General features: G+C 43.8%; 1 protein-coding gene across 2 annotated transcripts in view; it reads left to right on the forward strand.

The window, feature by feature from the left end:
• The window catches only part of INTS4 (integrator complex subunit 4), a 92,367-nt gene extending 84,675 nt beyond the window's left edge, over positions 1 to 7,692 (forward strand). For both annotated transcript variants that reach the window (XM_036324863.1, XM_036324864.1), the window contains 2 exons: positions 2,869 to 2,989; positions 6,848 to 7,692. In XM_036324863.1, the coding sequence (XP_036180756.1) occupies positions 2,869 to 2,989; positions 6,848 to 7,026 (300 nt within the window). In that variant the 3' untranslated portion in view covers positions 7,027 to 7,692. The remainder of the gene's footprint in view (positions 1 to 2,868; positions 2,990 to 6,847) is intronic.
• The last annotated feature ends 3,540 nt before the right edge of the window (positions 7,693 to 11,232 follow it).

Here is an 11,232-nt window from a genome sequence, read left to right on the forward strand (position 1 = left end):
GCAAGCTACAACAAAGTTCTTTTCAGCTGTCGGGTGGGTCAGCTTGGCGAACAAAACTTGTAGGTGGGAAAAAAGCAGTCGTAGGGAGTATTCTCCAAGTTAGAGATAGATATATTAGAGACATGAGAGATGTATTATAGGTACTAATCAGTTTAGACAGTCTGCAATTAAGCCCCATAAAAGCAGTACCCATTTATCCATCCATCCATTCTTCCTTCTTTCCATGCATAATGTTTACTCTATTGTACATGCTAAGTGTTAGTGTTGCAAAGGTAATCATGTCAGTATTCCTGCCTTCAGGATGCTCAGTTTCAAGGATAGACAGACAAATGGTTCTAGCCAAGAACCTAGAAGTATAGAGAGAAAATTACTTTTCCTCCCCTACAGGGTTATTCAATTTTTGACGTATAAAAATTTGCAATATACTTAAAAATTTTTTTGGAAAATATTCTGGAGAGGCTCTTAATTTGGAGAGTGTGGTGGAGGCTGAGGAAAAAAGGCTTTGTGGAGATGTAAGGTCTGAAAGGATGAATAAGAGCAAAGGATAAGGGCAAAAGGAGGAATCCTGGACAGGAGGGATATGAAGAAAAATAGGGATACAAGCACAGCAGCTGTAATCAGGACAGAAAAACAGCCTGGAGCAGGCAGGGAAGAGCTAAGGATGAATCAGGAGATGATATTTGCTTCTGGTGTCAGTAGAGGAAAAAAACTTCTAGCGTCCCCACAGGAATTATTATAAATCATGAGAACTTCAGAGAACTAATTCTGAGCTGGCTGTGAAGTCATGTTGCAGTTGGTTTTTTATTTTATGGATACCCCCCTTGAATCCCCTAACACACACACACACTAGTGGTTTTCACCCTAGCTGTACTTTAAAATTATTTTTATTTTTCATTTATTTATTGATTTGAGAGAGAGACTGGAAAGAAGAGAGCGAAACATCGATTTGTTGTTCCCCTTATTAATGCATTTGTTGGTTGATTCTTGTGTGTGCCCTGACTGGCAGTCGAACCCTCAACCTTGGTGTATCGGGGCGACGCTGAGCTACACAACCAGGGCCCCCTAGCTGCACGTTAGAGTTATTCAGAAACCATTAAGAAGTGCTGGTGTACAGGCCTCAGTCTACACCGGTTAAATCAGAATAATAAGAGTAGGTCCCATGGGTACCAGATTTTGTTTGTTTTTGAGCTCATAGGTGATTCTAACGTACACGGTTTCACATTGTTCCTGAAAAAATGTTCACTGACCAACTCAGCATGAATGAGATTGTAGAAAGACAATTAAGGGTCATCTGCACTGGAAAACCCCTTCCAGAGCAGCTCCATTACACGCATGGCCAAACTCTGCAGTCGGGGAGATGGGAAACACTGCCTGGTCATGAGGCGGCTCTGCTGATTGCAGAGTGCTGTCCGGTCCAGCCATCGGGCCTGAACAGTGCTCCTGTTCTGGACAGAGCTTAGGTGCTGGGGATGTAGCAGTGAACACCACTGAGATTATGTCACGATTATATTCTCATTTAAAATCATGTATATCAGCTCTTTAAAGCAGAATGTGCAGGAACGTCATTCAATCACACTTCGGTGAGCCCAGTTCAGGCCTACTAGATTACACCTTATGATAGAGGAGGTGTGATTTTTTTTATTTTTTTAGGTTTTCTGAAATTCAGCATATAATTCATTGTGGCCATTTTCTTCCCTTGACCTACTTGGGCCACAGATTTATAAGCTGCCCTTGGGAGCAATGAATGAAGGCTTCCAGTGGCCATTTCACAGAATGGTCAGGGCCTTTCACCCCGGGCAGATTTGCTGAGAACTCTGTGAAATTCTGCTACCTTTATCATTCTCTTTCCATGCTCATTACTGTTTCAGCCCTCCCTGTCCCTCCTTAAAAATGAAACCCAGGGAGCATTTGAGATATTGCTTCCCAACAATTTTCAGTTTGGTGCAAATAAAAATCTTACAAAAATTCCAAAAAAAAATTAAGCACATGTATTGTCCTTAAAGATACAAAGAATCAGGAAGCTGGGATACCTGCATTTCTTTTCTGTAATAGATTTGGGGCTGGGAGATATAGTAGTAAGTAGAAGCTTTAAGAAGAAGGGTACAAAGGGGAGCTAAGATCTATGAAGATATGAAATGAGGTTATGGGGCAGGAGCTGAGACACACCTCCTAGTTTCAAACTGAAAGACCCATGCAGTTCCCTACTTTGCCTGTCAGTATATTTACGTAGTGTCAGTCCTATGTGGTTCCAGGATAAGCTTCATTTGTTCATTTAGTTCCTGTGTACGCTGTGCAGTGTAATAGGCCCTTTCCACAGACAGCTGTGGGGCCCCCTCAGATGCTGAGGAAAGAACGCTGGCAGTTTGTAAGATTTGAAAAACTGGCCAGTGATTAGAGCCGTCCCTTCATTAGCACTGTCTCTGTAGAAAGGGACAAACTACTTGTAATCTCGTGAAGAGAATACAGCTACAAAATTACTCTTAATGCTTGGTGGATGGTCACGGCTGCTGGGCCACAAAATGACTCAGAGGCAGGAGGGAGAGAGTCATCCTGGTGGGCTCCTGGGAAGGCTTTTCCTATCACTAGGATTAATATTTTCCCTATCTAAGACACCTTATGAGAGACACTTTATTCCTCTTACTTGTTCACCATGGATTCAGGACACATTACCAAACACTGCTTTGTGCTGGGGCTGGGGCTCTAAAGATGTCAGCAGTGTGGCCCTCTGTTCAAGGAGCAGTCTTTTGTAAGGGCTCTTGTCATCTCTCTTTTCCTCTTGTTATGGGGTTCACAGCAGATGTCACCAGCAATTTTCTTAAAAGCTCATGGCTCTTTCTGCCTCTTTTTCTCATTTCTGTTACCTCGTAGGTCTTATATCCAGATGGCCAGGCTCAGATGATCCACCCCAAGCCTGCAGACTTCCGGAATCCTGGCCCAGGGCGGCACCGGCTCATCACTCAGGTGTATCTCTCCCACACTGCCTGGACAGGTGAGGAGTCGGTGGGCCAGCGTGGGCAGGAAAATATGCTCCTGGGGATCACACCCACCCTTAGGCATCTGAGTTTTCACATGGTCGAATCAGGCCTGCTGAGAGTTGTACTTGATTTCTTAGGGAGCTTAACATCTTGAACCGGGTACATCTAGACTAACTTGCTGCATTGCTTTGATTGCAAGAGGCACAGGATTTTGTCAGATGATATACAGGTTACAGTAGAATGGTGTCTCATGGAAAGAGCCCTGGGCTGGATGCCAGGAGACTTATATTCCTGTCCTAACTCTACCACTAACTTACTGCATAACCTTGGACGAGCCACTCTCCCTTCTGAATATTTCCTCACCTTTCCAATGAAGATGGTAATTCCCAGTCTACTAGTTAGTTCTGAGATTGCTTTGTCTGGAAATTAAACAGTTTTGTATTTCTTACCAGACATTTAAATTCATTCTCTTTTTATATCTGAACAATTCAGTTCATTCCCCCAAAACAAGTAAAATGACAGCAGTTCCTGTCCTCCCCTCCTACATCGGCTGGTTTGTGGGGTAACACAAAATAAGATGATGTGATGTAGGCATGCTTTACCCTCCCTTACAACAGCTGAAGAGAGCCTCAATAACTTGTGAAAAGACAGGGAGTTTGCATAGTTTGTTTGTTTTTTAATTCGTAAGAATAAAATGGGAGAACACAAGTGCAAAGACATTACATTTCAAGCATTGCTTTGGAAACTTGAAAAGGAGACTTGGTCAACAGAACCTAAAATGGGGGGGGAGAATTGACTTCACTGGTATTTCCTAAATCATTCAAGATGGTTCAGAAGCATGGCCATTACTGGAGAAAGTGTTTAATGCCACCAAGTTTGGTTTATTTTAGAAATTAGATGCTTTCTGGGATTTTCTTTCACTGTATTTTAAAATACATCAGTAAAATAAATAAATAAATAAATAAATAAATAAATAAATAAATAAATAAATAAATAAAATACATCAGTAACTATTGAATGCCATTATTAATGGTTTCCCTCTATCAGGGGTATTAGGTTATAAGTGTTAGTTATAGGTGACTTTATAAAGTTTTCAACAAAGAAGAAATGCTGTTGAATGTCAGGGCAGCCCCCTTGGGGGACTGGTGACCCTGGGCCTGGCACTAGTCCTGAGGGAGCATCCAGCAATGCTTTCACCCAGGACCTGCCTCCCTAAGCATCCCTCATTCCATATAACCTTGCTGCCTGGAATGTTTCTGTACTAGTTGCCAAACCTCTAGCCCCACAGGAAAGTAGAATTGCTTATTCTAATCCCTTCTGATGAACAGATTCTAGATGTGGGGAAAAGGCTGTGGGACAGCCTTGTCATGGAAAGCCCATGGCTTGAGGTGCATATCACAACATGCTCGAGCTCAAAGGAGCTTGAAAGGTCCTGGGGGGCCTACTTACCTGCCCCTGGTCATATAGCAAGTCATTGTCTGAACCAGGACTACAATCCGGGTACCTTGAGCCTGAAGAATTATAACTCATCTAGGATCACTTACTTTCTCTGAGAGTTTGCTACCCAATCACTATTATAAATCTTTTATAATTCTCTTCGTGGCACTTACTAATGTTAGATGTTTTCTCATTTTTTAACTGCCTTTCTCTCCAATTAGAATGTAGGTTCCTCTAGAGCAGAGAACTTAATTGTTTTTACATCTGTATCCTCAATACTTCTATATCCTATGTCCCTAATACCTAACATAATAGGTGCTCAACAAATAATGAAAATTGAATATAGCATTTTAAATGTGCACTTACAATTCATTGAGTCCTTAGAACAACTTTCTGGGGGTAATTAGTATTCTATTCTTCATTTTATGGGTGTATAAATGGAGGCCCACTTAGCTGGTCCATGGTGGTACTGAGCTCCCACTCAGATTTCCTAACTCCCAAATACCTTATTTGTTTCTACTATTCCATGCTCCTGACCTGGGACACTAAGGTGAAACATTCTGAATGTACCTCTGCCTCCTTCTTCTAATCCAGGAGATGGGCTCTGGTGTTGGTAGGGAGCTCTTCCGCCCAGTCCCTCACAGCTCCCTACAAGTGGCCTGACCTCTGGGAGGCAGGGTGCTCCCAGGTCAGAAGCTTTGAGTCACATAGACCAGGTTCCAAATCCTCTCCCTTGCTGTGTGACCCTGAGCAAGTTATTTTACCTCTCTATCTTACTTATCTCTAAGATGGGAGTAAGAATGATACCTCATAAGAGAGAGATTCTTCCAGAATATGACAAGTAGGTGGCATGATTTGTCACAGATGATCTTTTGTCTCTTTCTCCCAGTCTCCTCCCTCTTCTTTTCTCTCCTTTCCCTCTTCTGATGGCAGTGACTTGAATTGTCATTCTTACCCTAGTCTTAAGCGAAGGCATAATGACCAGGTGGAGTTTGTCCTCTGACCTTATCAGGGTTTGGCTCTTGAAAGTGCTGTGAGCCAACGCTGGGTTCTGGTCAGTGGTTGGCAACAGAGGAAAACATAGTGGGGACAAAAGAGGAAAACATAGTGGGGAGCTGATACTGGGTCTGGTACCAGAGAGTAATGCTGGTTTCATCAGATACACTCAAGGCTGGTATAATTATGTGGGCGTGTCTCACCACATGAACGCTGGTCAGTGCTGATGCTCAGTCTCTGGGCTTGGCGAGGTTGCTCTGGCTGCCTGTAAGCCTTTCCTGGAAGATGGCAGTTCAGTCTCTGCTTTCATTTCCAGGGAGAAGTTAGGAAGAGTTTTGGGGGGCATTGAGAAGTCCGGGGACCTCTGCCCTGTTCATTTAGATCCATCCAGCCGTCATTCCTGCCAAATGAACTTCTGAGCCTCGGCTCATCTCTAACACTTGTACTTTTTGCTCCAGATACAAAATTAAGAAAGACATCCCAAGCCCATGCTGTTCCTAGCCTTTGAACTTGCCCTTACGTTTTTGTGAAATCCTCTCCCCCTTCTTTATTGAAGCCACATGGTAGTAGAAACATTAATTGCTTCAGTGTTTGAGCTGGGCCCAAATTCTGTCACTGCCCAGACCAGGTGTGGGTATGGGCAGTCACTTAGAACCTCTCAGAGCCTTAGAACTTTTTTGGGATTATGACAGTTTATTTCATGGTGTGGCAGGGTGAGAATTCTTGAGGTTATGTGCTTAGCACAGAGCAGTCCTGGGCTCCCTGCCCAGCGCTTCTTACAGACCCTATTAGAGCATGTACTGTGCTCTGTGCAGCTGTCTCTGTCTCCTCAGCCAAATGGTCAGCAACTTGAGGGAGGTCTTTCACTGGGGCCTTCCACCTGCATGCACCAGTTCAGTATCGGAGTGTCACATCATAAAGGACAGAAGGTTTAATGAAATGATTCTAGGTCCCTAAAACATGTTCCTATTCATGGGGAGAATGGTTTTTGTCAGAACCATTGCCTAACAGAGGCCTCCTCTCTACTGATACAGTGGAGTGTGGGGTGCACGCAGCCCTGCAGCCTGAGGTCAGCTGCGCAGGAAGAGCTTGGTTATCTGGGCATGAGAATCGGCCACATGCGCCCTTGTGGGCCTCTGTCTGGAGGCTGGAAGCCCTCTACGGAAGCTTTGTAGCTTGCTCTGATCCTCAGCAGCTGTGGTGGGAGCCTACAGAGGCCTGAGCAGAAGGTGGTGGCAAAGAAGCAGGCTGAGGGTCAGCCTCACAGGATGTAGGCTGGGAAAGTGTTTGTTTGGTGGAGGGAAGGGAGGGATGTGGACAGATGAAGAAGTGTTCTTGAAACCCTACTGCTTCCATCTTTGATGTTGCTTTTATATGACATTTCACCCTAGTTCTAGCCATGCCCAGTCATAGAAGATTTCTTGTGTCTTTTATTCCAGAACCATGCCAGGTGGAAGTGAGGCTGCTGTTGGCCTACAACTCCAATTCGCGCATTCCAAAATCCCCCTGGATGGAGGGGGGCGAGATATCGGCCCAGGCGGAAACCAGCATTGAGGGCACCATCCCCTTCAGCAAGCCTGTAAAAGTTTACATAATGCCCAAGCCCACAAGGCGCTGAGTCACAAGCAGTCTTTATAGCCTTGAAGGCCCTTCTTCGGGATCAGAGTGAGCCAGAGCCAGGAGGACTTCACCTGGAAATGGCGTATTGGCATAAGGAGAAACAAGTGACCCTTAGAGTCTCACCTGGTATCAGACACAGATAAATTATTTTGCATTAAGAAAACAAAAACCTTCCTACTCACCCCCATCCCTCCCTATAATAAAGTTGAGAAACCACCCAACTGGACCTTAAAGAAATTTGTGTGGTTTAGGTTCAACATTTTCTCCATATGCTTCTATTCCTCGGGTGTGAAACAAAGATCCAATTTTCTAGCCACCTCCAAAGAACCAGTTATGAGTCATAATCTTTTTTCTTAAAGCAATAGTCTGCGGGGCCAACTCCAGAGCAGCTTCCACAGCTGTACTTTTTCACCATAGACAGTTCCTGAATGGCCTTCAACATCATTATCTGCCTGAGAGGCTCCTTCCATAACTCAGGCAATAGCTGGGCCAAGGACTGAATGAACAGCTGAACAATGAATCATTTCCATCCTTGAAGGGGATTCTTGATCTTGTCTGCCATTATCCTTAGACCCAAAATAAAATAAAAGGACTGTATTTTAGAAGAGAAATGGGATCATGGGAAAGCAGGATCCAGCGTAAGAAATAAAGCCACTTCCCAGTACATCTCTGATGACTCCAGTGTTGGAATTGCATGTGAGTTAAAGGTGCAGTTGGGTGTAAGAACAGTAAGTCCTCCAGAGAAGTTAATGGGTAAGGGCCTGTACCATGTTCTTTACCTGTCATATAATCCTCACAACAGCCAGGTGACACTTAAGAGGTTAAGTCACTGGTAGGAAAACTACAGTAACTAGTAAAGCTTTATTCATTCAGATCCCACTTGATTCCAAAGACCTGAGCTGCACCACCACAGGGGAAGTACAAGAGCCTTCAAATCCTCAGCCCTCGATTCCCGTTTCCTAATCTGTGAAATACAGATAATGATACCTTAAGGATTACTAGATGGGATTAATTAACACATTGTATGCGGGAAACTTCTTTATACGTTTTACGTTGACTGGTAGTAGAGCATGGGTTAATACGTTTTTTATAGACTAGCGGTAGAATGCGGGTAACGTATAAATACGTTTATTTTTATACTTTTTTATTGCTCTAAAGGGATGCTAACATGCAGATATACGAATTCCAAAGGACAAAATTTGGGTCTCTAACACATACAATGGTGAATTATGTATGTACTTCCAGGTATAATGGTAATCTATTCAACTGCGTAGTCATCCCTTCACACAATTCTCTGCCTCACCACACATTCAGTGCGATTCTAAGAAAAATAATTCAGTATACATTTTATAGTAAATCACAAAAAGTTTCATTGAAAAAAATATGTAAAACTAAAGTTATCGTAATTTTACTGAACGTTGCCATTTGCGCAAAAAATTAGCAAAAATGGCCCGCACCACCTGTTACCGCGCAATAAAAACTACCCGCAAACAGTGTGTTAATAATGCTTGATAGAATCTGAATATGTGACCAGTCTTGATCGTATTTGGTACTTGGAAATCTAATTAAAATAATGGCAAGATCAGAAGTAGAGTTAGCATTTGAATTCAGGCATGATTGACTTTTGGTTTAATGTACTATTTTATTTATGTATTTGAAAATTTTTTAATTGATTTTAGAGAGAGGAAGGGAGAACAAGAGAAACATCAATGTGAGAGAAAAACGTCGATCAGTTGCCTCCTGTGTGCACCCCAAGTGGGGAACGAACCCACAATCTAGGTATATGGCCTGACCAGGAATGGAATCCATGACCTTTCGGTGCACAGGACAAGCTCCAATCAACTGAGCCACATCGGCCAGGGCTGGTTTAATGCACTTTAATGTGTGCCCGGTAGGGTTTAAGCCTGTATATGAGTTAACTCATTTAACCCTCACAACCACCCTATGAAGCAGGTACTATTCTCTTCATTTGATTAAAGCAATTGAAGTTCAGAGAAGTAAATAACTGCAGAGGTTACACAGCTAGTAAAGGACAGAGCTGGACTCTGAACCCAGGCTGTCTTGCTCCAGGAGGTCATAATCATTATAGACAGTCTGGAGGGAGAAAGATCATCTCCAAGGAGCTGACTTCCTAGTGTGCTCGCCTGTTTTGTACATCTCAAGGACGTGCCATCAGCAGGCTCTTGTGTGACAACAATCGATGCCCTGAAGAGAGTGCATGCCTTAGAGATAAAATGAAGCGTGACACCAGGCTGAATAATACCATGGCCCTGACACAGGCATCTAATGAGGATTGTGGATTGGAGCATGGACAGCAACATAAGGCCCATGGCTGCTGACGGAGCCCCTTATGCCATAGCTATAGAAAGCCTTTGAAGGAAAGAATATGTTGGATTCTTTTCAGATATAGTACTCCTTTTATAAAAATCCTCTTACAGGTGGGGAAACTGAGGCTTTGAGGTAATGCCTTTCTCCTAAACGGCAAAGCCAGGACTTGATTTTAGGTCTTAAAAAACCAAAATATAGTATTTTTTTCACCAAAGATGGAGCTATTCTGAGGGGGAGATTTTGGCTTAGTATCAGGATGTTTTAAAACTGTAAATATTGAATGGGCTGCACTAGGAGATAAGGAATTCTCCATGCTGATGTGTTCAAGCAGAGGTTGAACAAGCTCCTGACAGGTTTGTTCCGAAGGAATTCAAATATATGAAAGGTTGGGCTCAACCTTTTAAATTCCTTTTACCCTGAATTCTCAGGTTCTATGAAATGAGAATCTTGATATTTCTGCATCTGGTTTCACACTTTCTCACTGAAGTGAAAGATGGCACACCACAAAGACAGGAAGGGAGCATAAAGATCCCTGGTGTGGTGCCTTCATTTTACAATGAAGTGCAAACCCAGAGAGACTGAGTTAGTGCTGAAGCCGAGGCCGAAACCCAGGCCTCCTGATTTGGGTCCACTCTGGTTTTCATCACAGGAGTCTATTCTGTCTTTGCCAGCAGTCTGCACTGCACCCGGCAGTCAAAGCCAGAAACCCGTGTGTCCCTTTGGACTCCTTCCTCACCCCTCCTAGAAAAAATAGTTGTCAAGTCCCTTAGAGTCTATTCTGGAAATGTAGATCGATTCAATCTCCTTCTCATTATACTTACTATTTCTATCCTGATGCAGGCCATCAGCATCTCTCCTAAAAGGTAGCATTGGCTTTAATGATCTTGTCACAAATCTTACCCCCTTCAGCCCATTCTTCACACAGCTGTCAAAGTAATCTTTCTAAAACCCAGACGTCATCACACCATTCCTCTGCTTAAAACCCTTTAAGTGGATCACTTCTGGTCCCAGCATAAAGTCTAAACTATCTTTGAAGGATCTTCAGGCCCTTCTATCTTCTCCAGCCACATCCTCCCAGGGTTAGGGTTAGGGTTTTAGGGTTAGGGTTAGGGTTTTAGGGTTAGGGTTTTAGGGTTAGGGTTAGGGTTTTAGGGTTAGGGTTAGGGTCAGGGTCAGGGTTAGGTCCAGACATTTCTCTGTACTTCTCTAGATGTAATTACCGGCAGTTGTTTCCAGCGCCCACCATGCTTTCTCTCACCTCAGACCTTTGATCTGCTGAGCCCTGGGTTAGGGTTAGGGTTAGGGTTGGGGTTGGGGTGGGGTTAGGGTTTTAGGGTTAGGGTTAGGGTTGGTAGGGGTAGGGGTAGAGTTGATAGGGGTAGGGGTAGGGGTAGGGTTGTTTAGGGTTAGGGTTTTGGGGTTGGAGTTAGGTTCAGGGTTAGGGTTTTAGGGTTGGGGTTAGGGTTTTAGGGTTAGGGTTAGGGTGGTTAGGGTTAGGGTGGTTAGAGTTGTGGTTAGGGTTAGGGTTAGGGTTACCTGGTTAGGGTTAGGGTTAGGGTTAGGGTTATGGTTTTAGGGTTAGGGTTAGGGTTTTAGGGTTAGGGTTCGGGTTAGGGTTTTTTTTTAATATATTTTATTGATTTTTTACAGAGAGGCGGGGGGTGGGGTGGATAAAGAGTTAGAAACATTGATGAGAGAGAAACATCGATCAGCTGCCTCCTGCACACCCCCTACTGGAGATGTGCCCGCAACTAAGGTACATGCCCTTGACCAGAATCGAACCTGGGACCCTTGAGTCCGCAGGCCGACGCTCTATCCACTGAGCCATACTGGTCAGGGCAGGGTTAGGGTTAGGGTTAGTGTTAGGGTTTTAGGG

This window comes from Myotis myotis, unplaced genomic scaffold (assembly GCF_014108235.1).
Source record: "Myotis myotis isolate mMyoMyo1 unplaced genomic scaffold, mMyoMyo1.p scaffold_m19_p_10, whole genome shotgun sequence".
NCBI lineage: Eukaryota > Metazoa > Chordata > Mammalia > Chiroptera > Vespertilionidae > Myotis > Myotis myotis.